Below are 25,887 nucleotides of genomic sequence, written 5' to 3'. Positions count from 1 at the left end.
TGGAAATACCGACAGCAAGTCATGTCCTCTTGGAGCTCGGGCAGCGAGCCACAGACCTTTTGTTCCCAGTGGAGCCAACAAACCACAGTTTGCTCTCCACTGGATAGTTTAATTCCTTAGTCACCTCTTCCTCCCACAAGTCATTCTTGCATGGGGGGTTTAGAAATGCTCTCATTTTTCAGAGTAGTAACACACACTGCTGATTAAACTGGTATTGGAGAAGTTTATTTTCCCCTGGAGAGTAATTTTTACTTGACTTGAGCTTTTCTTCTAAGGCCAGTGAGGGCCAGCTCTGTTGATCGGTCTCGTGAGGTGACTTGGTGGGTCTGACATGATTAAATCATTTCAGGAGGACTGACAAACACATCAGTCAGTGTCTCCTCTGCTCCCAGGCCAGTGGAACAGGAACAGCCAGACACTGTCACAGTCTGGACTGAACTCTCAGAGAAATTTAGTCATGCGTGAGTAACTCACCTCTGGAATTATCTGAGGCAGCGTTAAGTGATAACCCTGATTCCAAGTTGAAAGGCTAATGAATGCTAAATTAATGGAAAAGATCATCAGTAACATCTCCTACACTACAGGGCCTTCCCAGCAGATTTTGCCCTGGCTGGGAGGATATGCTGAGTGGGAGTGCTTTCTCCATGGGCAGGATGACAGCTTTTACAAGAACAACTTTTAGGGCATGGCAGGCAGCAGGATGTGGTTTATGCATTTTGTGTGAGATTAATTTCCATCAGCAAAACAAAGCCATTTTTGGATGACGGCAGGGAGCTTCTGGGAATCCTGCTGAATGAGCTGGTCAGCAAGAACTTGCCCTGTGGGTCCAGAGCTCTGGACTGTGCTTTTGCCCCAGGGCTGGTGGTGTTTTAGGACCTACCAGTGGTAGATCTAACGTGATAGTAAATGTAAAAGCTAATTTTCTTGAGGATTGTTTCATTAGTTTAGTTAATGTTCTTGACAGCTGCAGAGTGACAAGGAAACAACCCAGAGGATGGTTGTGATTATGTTGGTTCTGACACAGCATTGAGTTGAAAGAGGGAAAAGGGCAAAAGAAGAAGAGAATAATGCTGGCCTTGGAGAAAAAGAGAAGCTTGTTGCTTTTTGTTTGGACTGTGTTTGGCTCTTCAAGATCTTGAAGCTGTAAAGCTGGCCAAAGAAATTTGGGCAAGTATTGCCCTTGGTCTCCCCACTGAAAGCTGCCAGAGCCCTGGAGATACCGAGGAGTTTATTTGGAAGCAGTCCTGTGTTCTGGACCTTCTACCAGTATTTCAGCAAAGTAATCTATCTTATTTTTTTCTCTTTTCAATTCCTCCCTGATTTTACTAATTTACTCTTCATAAAATCTGATTTCCACAGGGAATGTAGCTTTCAAAACAACTCGAGATTGTAAAACTGGGAAGAGTACTTCTCTGATTTTGTTTGTATTGCAATGCTTGAGGAGAAGTTAATTTGATTTTTCTGTAATTCTTAGACTGACACTAGAAGATGGACAAATATTTGATATTTTCATTATCTTTTAATATTTTCCCACTCTGCATCTCCAAGCAATTTGAACATGATGATTGAAGATAATCTAAAACTGAGATCTCTGATGATGGTAATAGACACTGTTAGAATTTTCCATGCATCAGCTTTTTTCTTCCTATAATCCAAAGCAGGCATGTGTTCACAGATCTCTTTGGAATGTTCCATCTATTATATTCCATGAAATGTTTTTCCACCAGCATCAATAGATATGGATTGCATGTTCTGAGGCAGAGCACTCTGCCCTTGTGTGCTGTGTGATCATCGGTCGCTTCTCTCAGGCTGTAAATTACATCAGAGCTGCAGCTTCCTGCCCTTTTCATCAGGCTCTGGAGCACACAGCTAAACAAGCCTCTATATTTTTATCAGCAGCAGAATTTACATTTGAAGTTCTTACAGGCAAATTTGATATTCATCACTGGAAAAATGCACTCTTGGGAAAGCACAGGGCTAACATGAGTTTGCAGGGTTCAGTTGTGAGCATGTGTAGGGGATGTGTTGGCTGGAAACAGGGACATATATTTTCCATTTGTTACCAGCTCTGTAGGCTTTGTGTCTTGGTTGGAATTTATTCAGTTGCTTAGGAAAACTGTTAAGAGCAAAGCAAATGTGTCCATATCCCATGAGCAGAGTTAGGTTCCTCTCACATTCCTGTCCTGATGGAAGCTTTGGTGCTGAGTGTTAAAAATCATTGCTACTCAGGCAAGTGAGAATTTTACCAGCAACTTCAATGAAATCATATTTATTAATGTATGGAATGAAAATGGCTCTAGGGACAGGGTGCAGTTGATCCTCTGACACATTTTACTTATGTTGGATGACTTTTCTTTCTTCCCCAAATGATTTAAGAAATCTCATCCTATACTAAGCATAGAAACCTGTTTTAATCAGTCTGAAATATGTAGAACGCAAAGGTGGCTTCTTCCCTGCATCTGGAGGATATTATTTTGTAATTTTCACACCCTAAAGGTCTTCTGCATTTTGTCATTGCAGCATTTATACCGAAGATGTGGAAATCCTTGTGATATGATACCAAATAATTATGCTCATATAATCCCTTTTATAGGAGTTGTTTCCACAAGGGTGTGGATAATGATAAATTTGTTGGCAGGAATTGAGTTCTCTGCTCTGCAATATGGGAAAGACCTTCAGAAGTATAACTGAATACTTACTCTCATAGACAAAAATGCTTACAATTCCTGAAATAAAACAGAGGTAATTCCCTTTGCTTGTGCAGAACAGAACCAACTCAGCATGAGGTTTGTTAGTCATAATTAACAGCTGGTAAGTGGGGATGAGATTCCATGAACAGGAGTCATTCCAGGACTGGTATTCTCTGCTCTGAAAGCTCCTCCAGAGTGCAATAGCCCTGGTGTTGTCTATCTGCAATAATGTGAAATAGTTGCTGAAGTGTAGCCTGTAGAAAACATGTTGCATTTTTCTTATTTAAGGCTAAATTGTCAAAATCCTGGGGGTTTTTTTCAGACAAGAAGAAGCATTAAAAAATTCTGTGACCAAAGGGAAAGTGGTTCAAAGTCTTGTTCCTCAGAGCATGTAGTGTCAGCTCTAATGCTGGGAGGGGATGAGGTGGTGGTGTCATGTCCATCCCCATCTGGAAACATTCCTTGAATGGAAAGAGTGTTCCAGAAAAGTGGTGCAATTCATTTAAACCTTCAAAGGCTTTTAAACCTTTGCCTAATGGAAGGTTGTGTGCTCAGTACAGGCTGGTTTCAGCTGACTAGAACAATGCACAGAAATATTTCAGGTCAGGCCTCCTAAAGTCCATGGCAGTAATTTTGTTTAACCCAAAGCCATGGGTCCTAGGATTGCAATCTGTTTTGCCGCGAGATGGGAGGCACAGAGCTGTGAATGTGTTTTTCCAGGCTTTTCCAGAGCAAAAGCTGATGAGGGTGGAGGTGTCAGAAGGGAACAGCCCCTCTTTGAGGGGCTGAGGATATTTCCACAATCCTTATCTTCTAGATCTTGAGAAATGCTCTCATAAAACCTCGTTGAGTTTGAAGAATGGACTGATCATGTTAAGAATTACTCTCAGCCTCCTCCACACATAGTTTCTTTGAGGCTGCTTGACTGTGGAAAATCTTTGACTGATCTTTTAATTAAAAGCTCTTCTTTTTTTAACCAAGGAGTTGAAGCTCTTCCTGCTTTGAAGTGGGCAATGTTTTATAGATAAACATCTCATTATGTTATGAGCTTTCTCCTCTCCCCTTCTGTCTCATTTCTTTTCCTGATGTGTCTCATCCTGTGTTGATAGTTCTGATGATTTCAGCCCAGTTCCCAGTATTGGCTGTTCAGCTCCCTTAGCTCTGTGCTTGTCTGAGCTTAAGCTTTGGATGAGCTGTGGAGACTAAATCGGAGTCCTTTCTGCACCCCCTGTCAGAAGCAGGCTGGAAATGATAATAAAACTGAGTTTATTATGTGGCCATCACATCTCAGTAAACAAAAGGCAGTTGTAACACCAGGGCAATGCAAACTGGTTATTAAGCATTAAGCAAACAATTAAAAAGAAATGCTTCTAGCTTTTAAGTTCTGCCCTTTTAGGGCAGGGAGAGGAACCTCCTTTCATGTTTCCATTTTTGATCCCTTTTCCCCCCTGTCCTTCTGGATTGGCAGGGTTTGGGAATTCATGGGGAAAGAAGTTCCTTTGGCTCGGTCAGTGCTGCTCTTTGAGCCAAGTATGGGGCAGCATTCCTGCACTGGAGGGTTGGGATCATGGATTCCTGATGCAGAGCACTCCACAGCAGTGCTTGGAGAGAGGCATTTTGGGTTTCTTTTCCTCTGTGATTGCTCTGCTCCCTCAGTGGGGAGGACAAGGAATTAGAGCAGGATCCACCTTTACAAAGAAAGCAGAAGGGTGGTAAAGCCCCATGCAGGTATCTCCATCAGTTCCATGATTCAATCCATAGCCTGGCCTCCTGAACAGTTAAACAGGGTGAGTAAATTACCCTGCTCATTGTGAAAATGTCAGATATTAAGCATTTCCCCTCTTATAATCTGTTTGGTTATCCTTTGTGCTTGTGGAGAAATGTCGGATTTTAATGGTTAAAGGAATGATGCACAGCACCTGACTTGTCTGGAAGGAGCAGGGCTCTCACTGTTCCTTCCAGTTGAATTCTTGGACCAGGAGGTTTTAGGAAACTCCATTAACTTGAGCCACAGATGACATTCAGTTGTGACAAACCACTGTGCATGGAGGAACACATCTACTGACGGCCACTGTTCAGTGAGTTGGTATGGTTAGATTTAGAGTTGGTTAGTTTTGTTTGCTTTTTAATTTCCTGTACTTCTCAAAACACTCAACATTGGTATTTTATCCATTATGATTGTATTTTCCAGAAATGGAAATACAGCTGTTTTATCAGCACTGCTAACCCAGCAATGGCTGAGTGAAGGACTTCTGGGCTGGATTAGCTGGGAAGCTGCTTTCTGAGCTGAGGAGAACTATCTCCTTGTCTGCAACCTAGAATCAAGGAAAACCCTGGGATTCTTAGTGTAGCTAGTGGTCATTTACCTCAGGAATATTCCTAGTACAGCCACAGGAATTGTCAAATTATTTCTCTGCGTTATCTTCAAGCAAATCCCTGCATTTTCTGAACAGCACATTCTGAGGGATGTTCCCCACAGCAGTTGATAAAACCCTGGAAAGCAGAAGCCTCAGATCTAACAGGTAGGAAAACAAAGGAAACTCCAAATTTATCAACCAGATCAAACAAAAAAAATCCATCATTTTAGTGATTTTGTCCCTCTTCACAAAAATAATTGTATTTATGGATTTGATTTTTTTTTTGGTAACAGTTTTTGTCTAAAAAACCACCAGAATAGAGTTTGGCTTGAAACTGATTTAGCTGTATGTATGAGATGATTATACCTGATCCTGTCTTGTTTTTACAGGTGCATAGGCAGGATATGTTCCAGAACAAACAAAATCAGGAAGTGTCAATAGTACACAGAAATCCCAATAATTTTGGTGTGCTAATGTCACAAGTAAAGCCCCTCTTAAGGAATATAAAAATTACGTATTTTTTTAATAATGAGCTGCGATGGTTGTGGAAATTATAAATTCACATTAAAACCAGTAAGCAGGGGTACTTCATTTGAAAAAGAGAGAATTCTCTAGTTCTGTAACTTTCACCAGATTAATTTTGAGATAATAACACATTTGGAAGTTTTAGTCATTCTTTTATGGGGGGGGTAGACAAGGGGTAAAACTTGGAGGTGACTAAAGTTTTTGGCAGGCCCGGTGGTATTAACAGATCCAAAAAAAGTAGTGTTGAGTTTACCATAGGGATATTTCAGCATGTGTAGGATATAGAGTTTCCCTGAACATTTGCTTTGGATGGCTCAGTGTTTGTTATGCCAGGTTGCTGGGTACTCCAGAAATCCAAAGCAGCTCAGGGGTTGATTCCACCCCACTCATGACCTGCACCAATGATTGGTTATTCCACAAATGGGGTTTGTGCCCCTCTTTTTGGAGGTGAACACAACAGCACCTCATGGTTCTCTTGGTGCCAGAGCCTTATGGAACAGTGGAGCCCTTTGGGTGCTCCTTGACTCTTGAGCAGATTAGAAAGGGAAGTTTGTATTTGTGGGAGCAAAGGCTGGGCAGGCACAGAGCAGTTCTTGTCTCTCAGCTCAGCCTGTTCACTTTGCTGATGTATCTTTGGTTCTGAGATTTGGGAGCAAAAGTTGCCTCTTGTGGTAGAGCCTGCACTGCTTTTGTACTTGTGGGTTTAAATTTTTACTCAAAACAGGGATATCCAGGCTTGAGTTTTCATTTTCAGTTTAAAAACTTTCAGGAAACTCAAGTAAACAGCATCAAAAATGTTCAGAGGGACTCTTTTGTGTGGACACAGGCAAGTCTCTGAGGGTAAAGAGATTTTAACTACTCTTGCTGTTATTTAGAGAGGAATTGTCTGTGAGCAGGCCCATAAAGAGCAGAGAAAGTCAGCTGAAATTCACAATGAGACTTTGTGAACAGGGTTTTGATCAGATCTCGTCTCATTTACCTTCTGAATGCGACCTTGTTTCCACTGTAATAGCATTGAGCTGTGACAAAAGTGAGCTTGAAATTCAGTTCTTGTGGCTGTGCTGAGCTTGGAACCACCAGATACTGAGTAGAGTTGATCTTGTTCTATTTTCATTTTAACACTTTCCTGGAAGAGTTAAATGTGACTTTCTGTGCAAGGAGAAGATGGCAGAGTTATTGATCAGGTGAAAAGAAAATGTGTGTGATCGTTCCTCACTTGTGCAGCAGACATTCTTCTCTTTTAAAACCAGTATAAAACTTACTGGGGTCTTTTCTGGATTCTGAGTACTTGATTAGATGCTAAAATTTGAACTAAATGGTGATGCTTCAACTATAAGGTCGCCTCTACTATTGGGTTACATTCCTGTCGTGGGAGAGTCTCTTCTGGTGGCCACCCTCGAAAAGAGTTTCCTACCAATAGTTCATCTGCAGATTTAAACCACTGACAAGTTGTTTTGTCATGACTTAGTCTTTAAGTTACCAAAAGTGCCTTTTCTTGTGTGCTTTTTGCACTCCAGATCTCTAGATTCATATTTCTTACTAAAAAAATCAGCCAACCTTTACCAAGTGTTCAGCTCAAATGTCAGGGGTCTCTGTAGTCCTAAATCAGGAATTACTCAGATCAAGATGCTTATTGCTGCTTTTTTCTTTTTCTTTGCTAGTGTAGCTTTTTCAGTACAGTCATCTGTTGCTCCCTAATACTTTGTAATATAATTTTTATTTCTCTTTGGTCTCTTATCCTCCATCTCAAATATCAGTACCTGAGTTGCTTTCCTACACTCTCCACGATGATTACATAGATCAAAATCTTTACATTAAGCCTTTTAGCTCTTTCCTCCTGTTGCATATTGTGCCTGTTCCACAGACAATGCAATCAGGGAGGCCAGACAGTCCAATAGGCCATTAAAATGATTCAGAAGAAAAGTTAATGTTTTAATTACTCTGAGTCTGTGTTTGCTAAATTAGTAAAAGGCCCTATTGGAGGAGAAGCTTATATATATAATTAGTGCTGGATTATCAAAACCACATTTGTTGTTCTGGACCCATCTCCTTGTCTTTTTTTTAAAGCTAGGTGGAGTACAAGTGAACCTTCCCAAGGAGTTGCTGACCTGTGAAGGTGTTGGCTCTATGACTAACACTCTGCAAACAGACTGATTAATTCGGAAGAAGCACGACTGGCCAAGCCTTGCTTTGCTTTGCTTGCTGCTGCACAAAGACCAGGTAGCAGCAGAGAGCATTGTCTTTCTGTAGGACAGCCCTAAAAGGGCTGGAAAACGGTGTGCTCCTCTGAGTTTGTGAGGATTATTCAGAGGAGTATCCAGTGGTGTTGTCATGGAAGAATGCTGACAGCGATCCCGTTCAGCTCATTCCCTTTGTGTACCAAGCAGATCAAGCCGTGATACTTTGCCACAGTACAATAGTATCATTCTTTATCCTGACTTTTGCCTAAGCCAGTGGTGGAACAGAAGTTTCAGCCATTTCACTGTATGAAATGAAGTTCTAAACAGCTCAAGCAGTTTTGAAAATATCAGTAGGTGCTGTGTGGTGTCTCTTGCCACCCAACATCTCTTTGAAAAATCCAGCCTTTTGCATCCAGTCCCACTCACATTTCAGCTCCCAAGAAGCTTTCAGGACTGATTCAAATCTTCCTCATGGTCTGATTTAGTTCTGTGCATCCCATCATTATTTGTTACCCAGCTGTCCCACCATTCCCAGGGGTTTAAGGCTAGGGGCATTAAGCAGTGTGGCAGAATGTGCAGGGGTTTTGTCTCTGTAGGTTTTGTATGAAGTAGCCCAGCAGTGCAGGTGAGGGCTGCTGTTATATCTGCCCTAAGTCTCAATGTTTGCTTTTCCTCATGCCACCGTGAAATATGTCAATGTGTTTCCTGTTAATTAGGATATCAGAAGATCTCTGGTCAGCAGGGAAGTTGTTTTTTAACCGTTTCATTTGCTTTAAACAAAGAGGCGGGGGAAAGGCAGGAGAAAATAGGGCGTTTCAATAAAACAGATGTGTGCTGAAACCTTTTAATGAAAAAATACTTTAAAGGAGTCAAGTGTACAGCAATCCTTCCTCTGTGCTATAGTCACCATTTCCCAAAGGACATCCCTCGCTGACTCTTAATCAGTCTCAGTATCAATCTCAGGATCAATGCTGGAACAGGGTGAAAGGGATCTGCCAAGTCCCCTGGGCTTTCAGTTAAGCTTTGAGGTCTTAGTGGCTTATCCGCTTTTGAAAAATGGATTTTAAACACCAAGTTAATTAGGTTCTTGAAAACTTTACTCTGAGCTGACAAAAGAAGTCAGAAAACATGTCCAGGCTCCCTGTAACATGTGCTGCTTTATCACAGTGAGTCAGTGGAGAGAGTGGAGACTCCAGGCTAATGCCAGCTTTTGTGACTTGGCTGTGACTAAATTCACATCGATGATGTCATGAATCTCATATTAATCCATTGTGTTAAATTGTTCATTGTAGAGCTGGAGATCAGCTAAATGGTAATTGGGTACTGGAGGAATTCAGAATGTCATTAATGTTAATTCTGCTGTTATCTGCTTTTTAACATCGGTTTGTAAGTCTGTGAAGAATGTCTGACTGTTCAGTTCAAAGTCTGGTGGCACTTGAGGTGTCTTCAGCCATCCCAGGTGCTCTGTCTGCCTCTGGAGCAAGGGACAAGTCTCCTACAGGTCCTGCCAGAACTTTGAGTGCAGTGAAGGTATTTTAAATATACCTAAAGGTCATCTGAAATGGCACTAGACAGCTGTATTTTGGTGTCCTAGACCAGGTGACACAAACCAGGTGAAAATAAGATACTCCTGTGACCCAGGTTTGTTTTACTGAGAAATTAAAAGCGGTCCCAGAACGTTTCCCTGGCAAGGCTGAGCACAGGGCACCTGCCTGCCTTGCCCTGCTGTCGCTGTGTGTTCCTGGTGCTGCTCTGGATCCTCAGCACATCCTGGCAAAGCCTCAGGAAGTGCAGGAAGAGCCCAGGATCTACTGAAGTCATAGCCAGAGGATGAGCTGAAAGCCAGGATTAATAAGACTTATTTCAGCTAAACCACAAGTGCTAGAGCACAGTAAAATTGTGTGGGGTGGTTTAATAATTCTTTTTATTTGCTGTACAAGTGTGGGCTGTTAATATTCCCTTTACTTAGCCATGGTACTAAATGCTGCCAGCCCACTTGATTTATACTGACCTTTCCCTCAAGGAACCACTTCTGCATTGAGGCTCAGGAGTTCTGTTCAGATGGGAAGTTTTATTAAAGCATCCTGGCATGTGAGAACAGAATTCCAGAATGACAGAAGAACCCCAGAGGGGCTGTGAGTTAGTCCTTAATTTCTTTTTGCCATCTCTTGTTGCACTGTCCCTTCTGAGGTGGATTTAGGGATGACAGACACGGGATAGTGAAATTGCTGATCTGTTGCAAGAGCAGGAGCCGGAATGAGAGAGCTGGAACATCCCTCGTGAGAGGACAAACTTGTCTGCAGGCAACAGTTTGCCTTTCTGAAATGCATGACTCGAACATTGCAGAGTGCTATGAATAGCTTTCTTTTATTTCCTGATAGTTATCCTGCCCTTGCAATTCAAATAAGGTATCCATTGTGTAAAAACATCACACCAAAGCTGCATCTGTCTCCATGCTTTAGTCTTACATGACTGAAATGCTTTGTGAGATGACTCGGTGATCAGTGCTTAAATTACAGCCATGGGCTCTCTGTGCAGGAGGTTTAGTATGTACTGAAACTATGGAACAGTGAATTGCTGACATGGAATTTTGAATATGTTGAAGGAGAAAATGTGTTTTTATTGTTGTTTGCTTAAGAGTAGACAGGATTAAAATTGAGGAATAAGGTACTAAATGGAACATTCCCTCTTAACTCCATTGTGGAACAGCAGAAGGCCATGGCATTAACCTTTGGGTTATTAATATGTTGATGGAGGGAAGGATTAAGAAAAGGGCAGGTTGTGGGACACAAATGGGACAAAGGCCAGAGGCAAATAATTTTTTATTGACTCCAGTTTTAAAAAATAGATTCAAGGCAGAAATTAGAATATTTTCAAAGGTGTTTATGTAGTCAAATGTTGTCACTTCCCAAGTGAGATTATTCTTCTGCTCTGGGACTGGGGAAGCAGGTGTTTGAACTGTTAATATAATTAAGAGTCAAGTAAAATAAATGTAAATTCAAGGCTGGTGCTTTACTGCAGTGATATGTGCTATCTCAGAGCACATGGAATGTAAAGGCAGAGAAATGTATTGAATCTTCATTCCATAATGTACACGTGTCCCTCTGTGACTGGTAGAATATTTGCCTCCTACTTCTCCTTACCCTGGTACCACTGTAATTATATTTTCTCTGCTCCATGGATGTTACTTCTGAACTGCAATCCTGTGTGCTTCACCTTGGAGGATTGGGAAATGTTTTCCTCCATTCCAGAGTCCATTTTCTCCTGGTTATGGATGTCCCTATGGAAGGTGCTGAGAGCTCAGATCAGAAATAGATCATAATGTGGAAAAACTGAGATGTAATCCTGATGCTTCTGTGAGAAACGTTGTAGTTGTGTTGAAAAGGGGATTAAAACGTCAAAAGATCATCAGGGGCTGACTTTTATCTCATTAAAGTGATACTTTGGCTTTTGACACCAGTGGGACGTCAGGGAGTGCTCCCTGGCAGCAAGTGGTGCATGGAAAGCAGCACAGCAGGGAATGAACCCTGGTCCTAATCCTGATTTACTGTGACCTCGGGTGAGGTGTTTCATTTCTTTCTGCTTCCCCGTCCTGTAACTTAAACTTAATTATGTGTTTCAGAGGATTTGAGTTAAATAGCTGTTAATTTTAAAGCACTTGGGGAATTAGGAGTTCTATCTATTGTTATGGTTTAATACCTCACACCTGAAAAGTAGAGCTGAAAATGGAGAAGTTTTTACTGGGCACAGTGGTGAGGTGACCTCCACTGAGATTCAGTTGTTTTTCTCTCCCCTGCTCAAAACCAGCAGCACTTGCCAGGCAATGAAGTTCTACATGATTCCAGCCACTGATGAAAGCAGCAGCATAAATCAGGGCTGTACTGGATGCAGCAGCCTGGGAGGGATGTGTCTGTCTGGAGTCTCCCACAGCCCATCACCAGACTGGGGGACAGTTAATCAGGTCACCAGGGGCACTTGCACAGCCCTCAGTGCAGTTCCTGCCTGTGGCATTGGCAGTCATTGCCAACCACTACACGCTGCTCAATTCCAAGGTCATTCAAAGAGGGGGGGGTTGCCCATAAAATAGACTTTAAAGTAGTGTTTATACTTGATTTGGTGTTTTGTGATCAACATATGCACTTAGAACTTCTTTTTTTTTTTTTTTTCCTTGTGACTTTTTAGTATCATGTGGTGCTTGTGGGGAGTGGAGTGAGGAAAATATGCAAGTCTCTACATCATGAGAAACCAAGCTGGTTAATGGTTATTGATGGATAGCAAATGCTTTGTGATTTATGACAGAACAAGTCAGCAGAGCGTGGAGTCTTGCAAAACACATGAGGCACACTGAGTAAGCTCAAAGCCTGCACTGGTTGGCAAACTGGTGGAGTACAGATAATCCCAGTTAAATATCGTTAATTGTTATCCTTATGTATATGTCTTCCATTGCTCAGCATCATGTTGCAGTTGTCATCTGGTGGTGATTAGAAACATGCTGGCATCACTACAAGTGCAGCATATCTCCTAGGAAAAGGTGGTTTCCTTAGTGCCAAGTAATTTGTACTAATGTGTAATTGCCTCATTATTTCTAGTTATGTACAGAATACCACCCACTATTTATAGAATATTGCTTAGTCATGTACTGACCGGTTGGGAGTCATGTTAATGAACTAGTTTGGCCATTAAAAAAGTTTCTCAGAGCACTTGCTTTTGTCATAACATTGTGTGTGAAAGGTAGAAAACCCTTTCTGATCGTGTAAAAACCCAGGACATACAGCAGGCTTTAGATCACCCCTTAGGCTCCATTCAAGAACATCTCTGATCGTTTGTAATGTAGATTTTACCTCTCGTTGTATAGTTACAGCTTGTGTGAAAGCTGCTGGACACTCATCCTCCTCCATGGTCAGGATACATCCAGGTGCTTCCCCACCTGGGCACTGGGGCTTCACCTGTGCCTCTCTCTGAGCAGAAGGGGCTGTGCTGAGTTGGGATTTCTCTGCTGGAAGTCACATCACATCACGGTCCTTTCAGTTTTCCTTCTGTCCTGTATCTCCTGGCGTTGGCTGCATGGACACCACCAGCTTTGCTTGTGTGCAGAGCACACTCCGGGCAGGTTTTACAGGTGCCAGGTCCTGGCAGTCGGGTGGGAATGGGAAGATCCATGAGCTGGGGCCTCCAGCTCTGACAAGGAGAATTCCCATTTCTGTTCTCATGGTGCTTTCCACCGGAGATCCCGGAGCTGTGCTGTCCCCTCCAGCTGTAGGTGGCTGAATGAAGCTGTGTGGGCCTCGGCAGTCCCTGTATCTCTTCCCAAAAACACTGGAGCCTTTGTCTCTGGCCTCACCGTGCCCCTGCCATGACAGAGGCTCTCTGTGCTCTCCTGCCAGCGCTGTGCTGGGTTCAGGGGGCTTTTCTTCAGCTGCTCTTTGTCTCAGGGTGTTTATTGTGCTGCTGCAGAGTGTGTGTGTTTGGGGGGGAGAGGCTCCTGTTTGTGTGGGCTTTATAAACCCAGTGCATTCTTCAAAAGAGATGCTGAGCAAACCCGGTGGTGTTAATGTTAACCCTTCTGTCCCCTGCACCACTGCAGGAGAGGAGAGGGCTGTGGGTGGGTGATGAGATTGCTGTGTAAGGCAGTGAGGCTTCTCCCGTTTGCTCTTAATGCTCTTTGATTTTCTGTGAATGCTGCACATGTGTGTCGGCAAAGAGCCTCCCGAATGTGAGGAGATGGAATTTGTTCTAGGATTTCCCCCAGAGTCCTTCTGGAGGTTGTTTTTATTGCAAACACTGGCTCAGTAGCCCTTTCTGTTTGCATAACTCACTCTTGTATCCTGTTTATGTGGCTACATTGGACAACATCTCATTATGCTCTATCCCCACATTTTATGGGCCTGTAAATTAGGGCTTTTCCTTTTGACTAAGGTCCTGAATTTTCAGGAGGATTTTCTTAAATTCACGGTGTTGTCACTTGCAGTGACATGTCGTACCTTCCTTTTGAACCAGCTTCTTTTCTTTAACCAGCTCCTTACAACTTCCATGGTTCAGATGTCTCTTAATGCTTCTTCAGTGCCCAGGGTCCTGAATTTCAGGAGAGCTTTGAAAGATGAAAATCAACAACTCATAAACTTCATTTCCCTTGTAATCACATAATGCTTTGCATTGTTGGTTGGTGGGGAAAAAACCCAACCAACAACCAAACAGAACAGCATCAACTCTCTAACCTCCTTTTGCTCTTCTTCCATAAGAGGATGGGAATTTAGAACATGGAAAATCTCTCATCCATCCCTGCAAGAAGCTGCAGCAACACAATTGTTTTAGTGTTGGAAGTTCCAGAAGAGTTTTATATTTCACTGAATCTCTGCTCAGCATGAATGTTTCAGTCCTTCTTTTGTGATGATCTGCTTAAATAGAGTATAATGCAAATAGTTTTGTGTGTGATAAAAATAGATTTTTTTTTTGAAAGACAGTATCTTCTTAAGTTACTGAACATTTCCCCAGCACTTCACAAAGTAGTGTGAAGAACTTTTACTTTCAAATAATTAATTTCTTTATATCGTTCCATCAGTATAATTAATAGGGAGTTGTAGCTCATGTATTGCAGCATTTATGTATTATATTATTAAACTGGGAGAAAGTTTACCAGGCTGTGTTGCTTTGCAGGGGATGGGAAAGGAAGAAATACAGAATAATACAAGCCTTTGAAACATGAATCCACACAGTCAGTCATGACTAAACCTATTCAAACACTCAGGTGGTTTTTTTTTTCCAGGACTGCTCTGGGTTCCAGCATTGTTATTGTGAAACTTGTTTTCTTTATGCACTAACTCAGATTTCCTTCATCCCTTGTTCCTCAAGGAACAGTTTCGGCCGCGAAGCGCACAGGGATCCCAGCACCGCGGGAATTGTCCTCATCCGTGTCCAGGGAGAGGGCTGTGCTGCGTGGTCAAGCCAACACCAGGAAAACACAGCCCAGCCCCACCTCTTCTGGTGCACCAACTCCTACCAAACACGTGCGCCCCACCAGCAAGTCCAAGCAAGAGAATGAAGCTGGTGACAAGGCCGTTCTGGAATCTCAGGTTAAAGAACTCCTGGCAGAAGCAAAGACAAAAGATTCGGAAATCACCAAGCTTCGTTGTGAGTTGAAGAAATGCAAAGAGAAAGGGTCACTCAATGCTGAAGGAATGGGTGCTTCCAACCAAAATTTAGAGACAGTATCACCTGTTGACATAGATCCATTAATAAGGACCCTTCAGGAGAAAAACAGGACTTTCCAAAAAGAGCTTGCTAGCCTGGGAGAAGAAAACCGTGCTTTGAAAGAGAAATTGCTTTACCTGGAGAACTCCCCTCTCTCAGACACAACCACAAGCAGTGGAGGCGACAGCAGCCTCCCAACCCCAACCACCCAAGAGTCAAGTTTTGGAAGCCCATCCAAGAGTGTGTCGAGGGCTGAGGCAGAGGAGCACAGGCAGCACGTGAATGGGGCTGCCATGCGCAATTCCAGCTCCTCCAGCAGCGATGTCACCAAAGCCTCCCTGTCACCCGACGCCTCCGACTTTGAGCACATAGCAGATGTACCTTCCAGGCCGGCATCCACCAGCAGCAACCACTTCAAAGGCTCCAAGTGCTCCACTGCAGGGAGTTCTCCAAACAACATCAGTGACCTCTCTGTTGCATCTCTCACGGAGAGAATACAGAAGATGGAGGAGAATCACCACAGCACGGCAGAAGAGCTGCAGGCCACTTTGCAGGAGCTGTCGGATCAGCAGCAAATGGTGCAGGAGCTGACAACAGAAAATGAGAAGCTGGTGGAAGAGAAAGCTCTCCTGGAGACTTCCTTCCGTCAGCACAGAGACAGAGCTGAGCAGCTGAGCCAGGAAAATGAGAAGCTCATGACTCTCCTCCAAGAGAGATCCAAGAATGAAGCTCAAGAAGGGAAGGTCCTCGAACTGGAACAGAAATGTGCAGAAGTTCTTGAAAAAGCACAATTTGAAAGAGAGAAGCTGCTCAACATCCAGCAACAGTTAACCAGCAGCTTGCGAAGTTTAGAAAGGGAGCATCAGGATGCCCAGCAGGTGATAAAAAGCCTGAGAGAAGAAAATGAGAAGCTGCTTAAACTTCTAGAAGTAGAGCAGCAGAGCAACAGCACAGTGACAAAAAGTCTGGAGGACTGTAAAATTGCCTTGGAAGGTCTGAAAATCGAGAATGGCTCTCTCAAAACTCAGCTGGAGAATGAGAAACAAAAGGCTGCAGAAATCAATGTGGTGGGCTGCACCTCTGACAACTCTGAGGTGCAGGAGATGCTCAAAGTAGCCCATGCAGAAAAGGCTCAGTTAGAAGCCTCTTGCACTGAGCTGAAACAAGAGCTGCTGAAGGCAAACAGTGAACTGAAGCACATTCAGGGGCTGCTCTCTAAGGTAAAACAGTAACAGCTCTAAAATAAGGTGGTTGTTTCTGTCCTTTCATAAGTAGGGTTGGTCTTTACATTGTTGTTGGGCCATTGATTGTAAGTTTCCAGGATTTAAATCATATTATTAGCTCTGAATAGAAGCTGGGGTTGTATGATATTGTCTCAGTTTCTGCTGCTATACCCATATTTTCTCAGAAATAACTATTAGCATATCTGTATTTTTAAACTCATAATTATTTTGTCCTAAAACTATCTGTAGTGTTTACTCTTTTAGTAAATAGAATTGTGTCTATCAGAATTGGACAAAGAGCAGATCAGTAAAAAATGACTTTGATATGAAGTGAACAAATAGTGTAAATCACTTGCTAATCAGATGAAGAGAAGGGCATAAATAGTTAGCTGTGAATATTAAATTCTGAATAATGAATCAGGATTAATTAGCAGTGAAATATAGATGTCATTGATCATGAGAACACAAGGACACAGGGAAGTTGGCAGGGACAGCAACATGGCTCATGATGCACAGCTCCAGATGAGATAATTGTCATAAAACAGATATTTTTACAAAAAAAAGATAAATGCTCTGTTTTGGTATAGGCAAAGTAACGGAAAAAAAAATATTTTTAGAACAATTTACCTCATCTGTGAGTTCATAGATTTGCTCCAAACAAGCTTAGGCAAGTTACTGTCCCTTTTTTCTGTGTGATCCTGGCAGTTTAGAGGAGCTGCAGTGTGAGCCATCATTCAACAAGTGTTAATAAAGCACAAGCAGTGATTATGTCCCAGTGCTGCAGAAGGAGTGAGAGTGTGCAGCCTTTCCTGTATGGGGAAGGGAGCATGAGAAGAATGATAAAATTGACTGCAGAGGAAGAGAGCATTGCCAAAAAGCACCTCCATGGTTTGAGTGATTTAGAAAATCCAGATGTCCTTTCAGCTAAAATAGGTGACCACAGCAAATGGAGTTAGTAGAGGAAGCTCCCAAGTGCTTTCTAAGGCTGCAGTTCATGAAGAATAAATGAAAAACTGCTGAGTGCTCAGACTCTATACCAAACTTTTTATTGCTTGGTTTGGAAACCACAGATTTCCCTCTTTTTACTCTTCCCTTCCCTCGAATTAAGCTGTTTTGAATCATTGGCTATTTGTGACACCCAAACAGACCACAGGCTTCTGTAGGGCTGCCCTGCAGTGAGGCTGTGCCAGTGCTGCTCACTGATTTGGCAGCCTGCACCTTTTCCATAACTTGTTCATAGTCAGAGAGCTCCCCTCAAAAACCTGGAAGCATTGATCAGTGGGCTGAGCCAACAAACTGAAGTGCAGCAGATTCCCCCTTCAGTAATTCCAGATGTCCCATATGCAGAAATACACTTATCTGCAGTAGCTGGCTCTGCTGTGTGTGTTTTCACAGTCCATTGAAAATGCACGTGGTAAAAGCAGCAAATTGTTAATGTGGATGACCTGATCACCAGCCTGGCCCTAAGGCAGTGATATCACTTTCATAATGGGCTACAGAAATGGATGTGGAGCTTTCTGGGAATATAATTCCTCTCCCTTCATTAACTGCAGAGATTGGTTTGGAATTGTGGGCACCATATAGAAAATTCCATTTGCTTTGCAGCTTCTTGTATTATCTTTATTGCCAGGAAAGAAAACTGACATTCATCACTTCTCCCTTCTTCCTGAGACTCATTTTCATTGAGACTGGGTGTGCACAATGCTTAAATCCACAAAGTGCCCAGGAAAGTCTCTAATGAGTAGGATCTAAGAAATAAGGACAAACTTCCAGCTTTTTTCCTCCCTCCCAGGCTGAGAACGAGTATGGTCAGCTGAAGGAAGTGTGTGACCGACAGGCTGAGCAGCTGAGCAGAACCAGCCAGAAACTGCAGGAGAAGACATCAGAGAATGAAGCAGATATCAAAAACCTGAAAGAAACCATTTTTGAGTTGGAAGACCAGGTGGAACAACATCGTGCTATAAAACTCCACAATAACCAGCTCATCAGTGACTTAGAAAGTAGGTGGAGCTGGAAAAAAGGATTTAAATGAACTTATTTGTGGGGCTCAGTTAGGGCTGCGACAGGGGAGGAGGAGGAGATCTGTCCTTTACAGATATTCCAGTTTTGGATATATTCCCTTCTGTTCGTGCATAAAAGTACTATTTTAACAGAGAGTGCTATAGATGGAATATTGGAGACAGTCTCCAAGCCTCATTCTTCAGTAAAGGAAGTATTGCCTGTTCCAGAAATTGTAATTATTGGACTTCTATTAAAGAGTTTTTAGGGCAAAGAGAGTAAGGTCTTTTAGGGAAGAGCAGTAAAGTCGAAGTGCTGTGGATGAGGAGCTGCCACCTGGTGGAACCAGTGGCTGTTCCACACATCAGTGATCCCTCGGGATGTGTGTGCTGAGTAAGTGAATCCACATGGGATTGTTTAAATTGCAGTCTGGTTTAGTACCTGAAAATAATAACATATTTTAGAGATGTTGGAGTACCAGATCTCCTGTTGGTTCCATTCCTGATCATTGGCCGTGTCTTCATTCAGTTTAGTCTATTTTAGTGGCATTACCAGAAGCAAAACCAAGTCAGCTGTTCTTCCCTCCCATTCTCACTTTCACTGTTGCCCTTACATGTTTAATAATATTTTCACATTTTTTTATCATTTCTAGGTAAAGCAATGAAGCTGGAAGAACAAAAACAAGATACAGAGAGGCAGCTGAAGGCTCTGACTAAGCAGATGAAGGTAAGCTAAGACAAAGCTAAGCTAAACTTTTATTGCAATACTGGCATTATGTTTTCCTAGAACAAGAGCAGAAATTCTTTCTGCACCCTGTAAGTCTTCATTCTCTTCATTTTGGACTTCTTGGCAATACTGGAGTGGAAAGCTTAGCATGAATTTCTTTGGCAATATTTTTGGTAGTATAAAGAGGCAAGTGCTCAGTTTGACCCAGCACCACCTTAAAATTGTGGGAAAATCCTGTTTGCTTGTGATCAGTGCAATAGAGGTCAATAACTTAGAGCTCAGCTTGAGTGGGTGTGATATAACAGCAATTTGGGGCTCTGATTGCTCTTTGCAGGAGGACACAGAGGAGTGGAGGCGTTTCCAGGCTGACCTGCAGACTGCAGTGGTTGTAGCCAATGACATCAAGTGTGAGGCTCAGCAGGAGCTCCGTGTGGTGAAGAGGAAGCTGCAGGAGGAGGAGGAGAAGAATGCCAGGCTGCAGAAGGAGCTGGATGAAGTGAAGGGCAGCAACAGGTTGGTTGTTTACCATTTACCAAGGCCAGGACTTGATCTGTGTGCCTGCTAACACGCATGCAAACAGTGCTTTGTCAGTAACTACTCACTGCCTTGGATGTGCACCTTGTCTGTTTGTAACTCTTCTGGCAGATTTTGTTGTCTCTTATTCTAAGATCTTTCTGTTCTTTTTCTTTTTGGCAGTCTAGTTCTGTCAACTAAGCTACGAGGGTTTTAATCAGCAGATATTAAGTAGTAACAATTGCCAATATCCTCTGATAGCTTTGCTCTCAATATGGTGATGCCTTTATAAATCTGTGCAGCTGTATTAAACCATCTGTGGAAGGATTGGTTTGGGTACAGATATTCCAGAAGAGGATTTCTTAACCTGAGGGAAGTCAATGAAGAAAGACAAAGTAACACAAGCAGTCATCTTTCATTAGAAATGTGTCGGATTAATTTTACTCATCTAGATTTTGCCTTTTAATCTCTCTCTGGTAAATTCTTGGCCATTGGCAGAATGGCCACAGGAACAGGGTGAGTCCTGTCATTTCTTGCAGGTGAAGTAACAGTCCAGCTCTACATTGCACTTATTTTCTCACTGTTTTCCATTCAGGAGTTTCCACAGCAGCTGTACAGTAGATGGGACTAAAAACATGGGAAAACTTTTTTGTGGAGGTGTATGGATCACAATGCCTGGATTGAACAAACAGAAAAACTTCTTTTCAGAAAATAAAGGAATGTTTTTTAGGCTCCAGTTTCATTAGCAGAGTCCCAAGTGGATGCAAAGAAAAGCTGTTACAGACAATGTACTCAGACAAAATGATTACCAGACAGTACTTAAGGTTCTGGGCTCTGTTTCCATTCTTAATTTGTTCTTAATGAAATTTCTCTTGTTGAAAGCATTGTTCCTATATGAGGGTGGGGAATCATATTCTCATAGCTTCCCCTCTGTATTATTTTGGCTTTTAAGATATATTTGGTAGTACTTCAAATGAATAGATGATGACCTGCTAATTTGCAAACTGGAATATTTATCTTCCATCTATAAGGAACATTACCAGCTCTTTGGTATAAGAAGCCTGACCTGCAAATGCTCCTTTTTAAATTGGAACCCCAGAATCCATCCAGCTGTAATTCCAGGAGGAAGTGTTCAGACATGTATTTAATGAAGTCAGTTTGGGCTTTTTTTGTCTCCCTCTGTGTCACAAACACATGGATGTGTCTGTCTCTGTGTCATGTTGGTTCTCTGTGTAGTTTGCTTTGAGTATTGCCTTGGTCATGGAGCCAGATGTGCTGTCTGCAGTGGGCAATATTGATTCTCTTTCAAAGACAGGTAATGAAAACAAATTTTGCATCTCTCAGGATAATTAATTTGACTCTCAGAGTCTGTACTGAGTGGTATGGGGCACATAATGAAGCCTGTGGAAGTCCCTGTCTAAACAAACCAGTGATCAGCAGCTAAACGCTGGAATTTTAAAGCTCTGCTGACCTATGAAACAAATTCCTGAAGTCGCCAAAGCTCCTGCTGAGAGCCAGTTCTGCATTTCCAGATATTTTTGCATTCCTGAGGTCTCCATCTCCCCCAGCACCTCGGCTTCTTTCACCCAGGAAGTTCTGGGGGTATTCTCATCATCACTTTGTCAGCTTTCACAAACACCACTGCTCAGAATCAGCAGTAGATTCTGGTGCCTGTGGTGATTTTGATGTGTGCTCAGCACTGGTGGAAGCAGTTTGTAGCATGATATCCTAACAGAATCTATAAAGTATTCCTCATGTTTGCTAATGCTGAGCAGCTGCACACTCAGCTGAATGTCTGACAGTCCCTAGTGAAAGTTTCCTGTTTGATTTTTAAGCTCTTGTTGGAAAATGTACCTTCCAAAGAGCTTGCTACTCAAAAGTTTTTGGCAAAATCTCAGCCATCTCTTGAGGGTCATTAGGCTCCACCTCACAAATTCATCTTGAAGCCAATTTATCTCCTACGACATCCTGCCATTTTAATGTTTGCCTGTGGCTGCCTGAGTTCCTGCCTCCAAGTTTGGTTTCACCGTTACGTTCTTCTGATCAGACCAAAAGTCATTTTTGGTTTAGGAACAGCCAAAGAACTTGCAGAAAAAATCCTGATGAGGTCATCAGAGTTCAACTGAATGAAGGTAAGAGCCTCCCAAGGGCATCTTTAACACAGATTAAATGTCTAATTCTATGACTGAGAATGTTGGGGGGGAGGTTGGACAAGCATCAACCAAGTGGAATCAATGAAAAAGGAGTTACCTTGTCCCAAGTTAGTACTGGTTGAAACTACAAATTGATTAGCCCGTGTTTCAGGCAGTCTTCTATGATATTTTACATCCTAATTAATGTTATTTCTTTGCAGTAAAATGCAAAAGCTTACAATCCACTGCTCTGTAGCTGTCTCCTCACAGGTAGTGGAAATTGAACTTAGTCTCCATCCTTGGAGGTTTTCAAGACCAAACAGGATATGATCCTGAATAAAAGTTCCAAGGTCTTGCTTTGACTCTTTGGCTTCAAATTGTCAAAATAATTTTGGCACTAAAACATTTTCTGCCTTGAACTGAGAGCATGGAGGGAAGATAGCTGGGCCAGGAGTAGTTCTTGGAGAAACTAAAACTGTAATTAAATGAGCGACTTCTTAGAATAATAAAAACATTAACCAGATCTTCAAACGGAAGCCTAAACTGAACATTGTGATGCATCCCACTAATTTGCTTCTGTTTTTCCTCCTAAAGTCTCCAATGCCACAGCATGGCAGTGTCACATCCTTTTCTCCTGGAAATGAGCTTGTACTCTGTGTATTAAACCCCTCTGTCAGTCTGTATGTGCTGATGTGCTGCTCATTTGTGCCTGTGTTTGCAGCTGTTCTGTCTCACAGAGGTTTGAGAGTTCACTCTGCTCTCACAGCAAGCAAAGGAGGATGGCAAAGCAGGGCTCTCAAAGCAGTGTTTGCTCCTCAGAGTTGTTTGGTGGGGGGTTGGGTTTGTTAGGGAGTTCTGGGTGGGTTTGTTTTTTTTTTTTAATTGGATGAGGTTATTCCATCCCCTTCAGTGCAAGGACCCTGAAACTGTGGCTGAGGTAGAGCAGCTCAGCTGCCTGTGTGGGTCCATGAACCCTTTTTGGATGAACAGTGTGAAATGACCAGAGGAGAGGAAAGCCAGGAACACTGTCATCCCTGCCCTACATTGATTCCCTGGCTGTAAATAATTCATTTCTTCCTATCTGAGCAACATAGATTTATTCTGTATTTTGTACTGTTGTTGCTCATCATGTCTCAAAGCCAAATTAGTGGAGTGTTAAGGCACTCCTTTAACTGCTCTAACCACAACAGTGGTATTTCCTTCACTCCCCTTAATTTAGAGATGATGGGAAGATGTGAAATAGAGAGCTGTACCTCAGGGTGGGCATGGTGTTGGCTTTCCATAACCTCCCCCACTGCTGTGTGTCTCTCCACAGGTGCCTGATCTCTGCCAGCTAACACAGCCCTGAGAGGAGGCACAGCCAGGCCTGTGAGACACTGCAGGATTTGCCTTCAACTCCCAGCTGATAAAGGGAAGTTTCAATTCAAGAAAGCGCCTCTGGTTTTTTTTTTTACTACCCTGCAAAATTCAAGTGTATTGCAAAGTGTGAATGCTCAGGTCCACCTCTTCCCCATGGGCAAGAGCCTCTCTCTTTCAGAAGGCTTCTCTCTTCAGAAGACACTAGGAGGCAGAAGAAGTTCTGAATTTCTCTAAAGCCAGCTAAGCCATAAGAAGTAATCACAGAGATTTGGGGATCTGAAATAACTGAGAGATTATTTTTTGGAGGGATGGGGCTATTTATCTTGAAACAAATGGAACATGCCAATTGAACCTTAAACAAAACTTAAACTGAGTGTGTATGTCAGATTTGTTAAATTTAATGGCATATACATAACTTCTCCATGTAGTATTATATTCTATGATCTATCTCTGTGTGTCTAAATACCTGTAAGACAACAGATGGTTTGTGCAGACACACAGACGTGGGGATAGGTCGCTGAAATCCAGCAGCAAAACCGAGTAGAAACACGAATTTACTCGCTCCTTTCTCAGCTGCTCTGCTGGTTTCAGATTTTCACTCCTGCATTGACAAGGCACTCGCCACTGGGTGGCACGGCCGCCCCGGTGCTGCTGGGAGGGGACAACCACGGAGCGTGTCCTGCTGTGACCTTCCCGGAGAAAGTTCCCTGCGAGCTTTGTCCTCCTCTAAGAACTGCAGATGGAGAGAGCAGAAGGAAAAGAAACGAACATATCAAGCCCTTAGTAAACACCCTCTCAGAAAGGAGTCGTTCTCATGCCTTTAACTCAGGTGAAGTATATGATGATCAGGGAGAACTTGAAGTTCAGCTCTGCAGCCGGAGACACCTGGAGAGAGCTTTCCATGGATGCTGAGGAAAAACTCAGAGATCACCATCTCTACCAAGGAAAAACTCAGAGATCACCACCTCTACCAGGAGATTCTCACCGTTTGTTCCAGGACTGGAATTCTGTGTTTTGGCTCTGGGATTTCTGTCCTTTTCTTCTGGATGTGAAGACCTAGCAAGGGCCTGGTGTGGGAGCAGGCTGAGCTAGTGGAGAATTCCACAGGATGTCCTGGCTTTGGCATGGCCCCCACCTCTGTGCCGTGCTACTGGAGTGTTTGCCTATATGCACACTTGTGTTGCCTTTCTCTGCTGTGCTGGCAGCTGTTGAATGTTGGTTTTTATGTTGAAGAAATATACATTCAAGTGCCAAATAAATGTTTAAGTGTTTAGAATTGTCTGCTGCCTGCCCTTGGCCTCTCTTCTGTTCTGTGCAGCGGTAGCTGTGTGTCTCTTCTTTGTGTGCCTTGGAGTTCAGGGGGAGTCACAATGACAGGAACTGTGTCCAAGAGGAGATCGGGGAGTCATTATTTCTGAGAATGTGGTCCTGTGGTCTTAGGCCTCCTGTAACAGTCATCAGAGCAGTTTAGAAATTCTACAAACATGAGAAGGCTGAGTTTACCAAAAATCTGTGCATTAAGCCCAGAAAGACTTGCATCTTGCTGTCAGTCAGTTGTCCACATATTTCAAACCTAGAAAACAAGGAGACTCACTCTTGCTGTTAGAGAAAAGCTCTCTGCAAATTCTTCTCTCACCAGAGAATGAATGAAACTCGGCAGTGGTTTTGTGAAAGGGACTGCACGTTCTAATTCCTTTGTGGCTCCAGTGCTCTGCTTCCTCCTGGAGCTGCTCCACTTCAGCCAGCTGCACATGCAGCTTTTATCTGTGTGAACCATTCATTCTTGTTTCCAGGAAAGCATACAGTAACTGGTGACATTTTGTTCAAATCCCTCATTCTTGTAGCAGAACTTGTGTAGTCTCTTGGATGGCCTAAGATGTGCTAAGCTGAAGAAATTCTGTGCATAAGGAGGAGTCATTTTGGGTTTGAAGTTATGGCTCATCATTAATCTTTCTAATTTGTGCTCTGTACTGTCCTCCTGAATTAGCTACTGCAAGTTAAGTTCTTGCTGCTCTGCTTCTCTCTTAAAAAGCCCATCTCTGTACACACATGTGCACCCCCCTATCATACAGACTTTTTAAGGTTAAGTGCTTACCAATTTCACCTCCATTGCTTGTTGGCTGGCATGTGTTTTAATTGAAGCTAGTGGCTCTCCAGACTATTGTTCTTACCTTTTATACCAAGATTTGCAGCATGGGAGGCCTTGGTTTTCTGTTGTGTTTAATCAAGGAGGTTGTTTCAGGCTGCCTATTATAAATATACAGATGGAAGATGACAGGAAGCATTCTAAAAAAATTGAAACTGGTTATAACTCCAGCACTTAAATCCTCATGATGACAGAATAATGGCACCTGAACTCTCACTGGACTCTTCTGTGGCACAGGGGGTGATCTAGTTACTCTATTTAACATTTTTGCACCCTTTTGCAGTCAAAGGCCAGACTGAAAGTGTAATAGATTGCACTGGGTGGTTTGGGATGCTGAGGCAGAAATTTCTTTCCTCCATACTTTGCTAGAAGCAGGACTCATTCAGCTTTTGTGGTTTGTGTAACTCAGGTGCAGATGCTGTCACCTGCTGATTTGTTGTTTATGCTTTATGAACCATAGAACAAGAAGTCAAGGCTGGAACTTCAGGCTAGTAAAACACTGGCTCCCTCAGAGCTCAGTGAATCTTATCCAATCTGCCTTTCCTCCTTATTGCATTAAATGAGATTGGAACTGAAATGGCTTTTTCTCCAGCCATCTGCCTCTGCAGGCTCCCCTGGCACACAAGGAGCTTCAATGAATTAAAGAAATAACAAAAGTCTGCTTAAAGACAGCACCTCCTTAAGCTCTGCCAGAAATAGAAACTTGAGTCACTCTTATTCTCTTATTTACTGACACCCTTTAGCCTCTTTCATTTTCTTATTGCTTAAAGGGAAAGGAAAAGGTTCTGACTTCTATTTTTAGCTCACAGAAGTTGTTGAACCCCATGGGCACTTTCTGGATGGAGTCCTC

General features: G+C 42.7%; 1 protein-coding gene across 5 annotated transcripts in view; it reads left to right on the top strand.

The window, feature by feature from the left end:
* SPECC1 (sperm antigen with calponin homology and coiled-coil domains 1) overlaps positions 1-25,887 on the top strand; it is a 54,993-nt gene that overhangs the window by 3,755 nt on the left and 25,351 nt on the right. For 2 of the 5 annotated variants that reach the window (XM_083875026.1, XM_083875025.1), the window contains exons 2-5: positions 14,602-16,160; positions 17,956-18,163; positions 18,814-18,887; positions 19,222-19,400. In XM_083875026.1, coding sequence (XP_083731152.1) covers positions 14,602-16,160; positions 17,956-18,163; positions 18,814-18,887; positions 19,222-19,400 — 2,020 coding nt within the window. The other 3 variants (XM_083875028.1, XM_083875029.1, XM_083875027.1) reach the window with 3 other exon arrangements.

Source organism: Zosterops lateralis, assembly GCF_965231275.1.
Source record: "Zosterops lateralis genome assembly, chromosome: 19".
In the NCBI taxonomy this organism is placed as follows: Eukaryota; Metazoa; Chordata; class Aves; order Passeriformes; family Zosteropidae; genus Zosterops; species Zosterops lateralis.
Note: the sequence above shows the minus strand (reverse complement) of the source record. Positions and strands in the feature narration are given on the sequence as shown.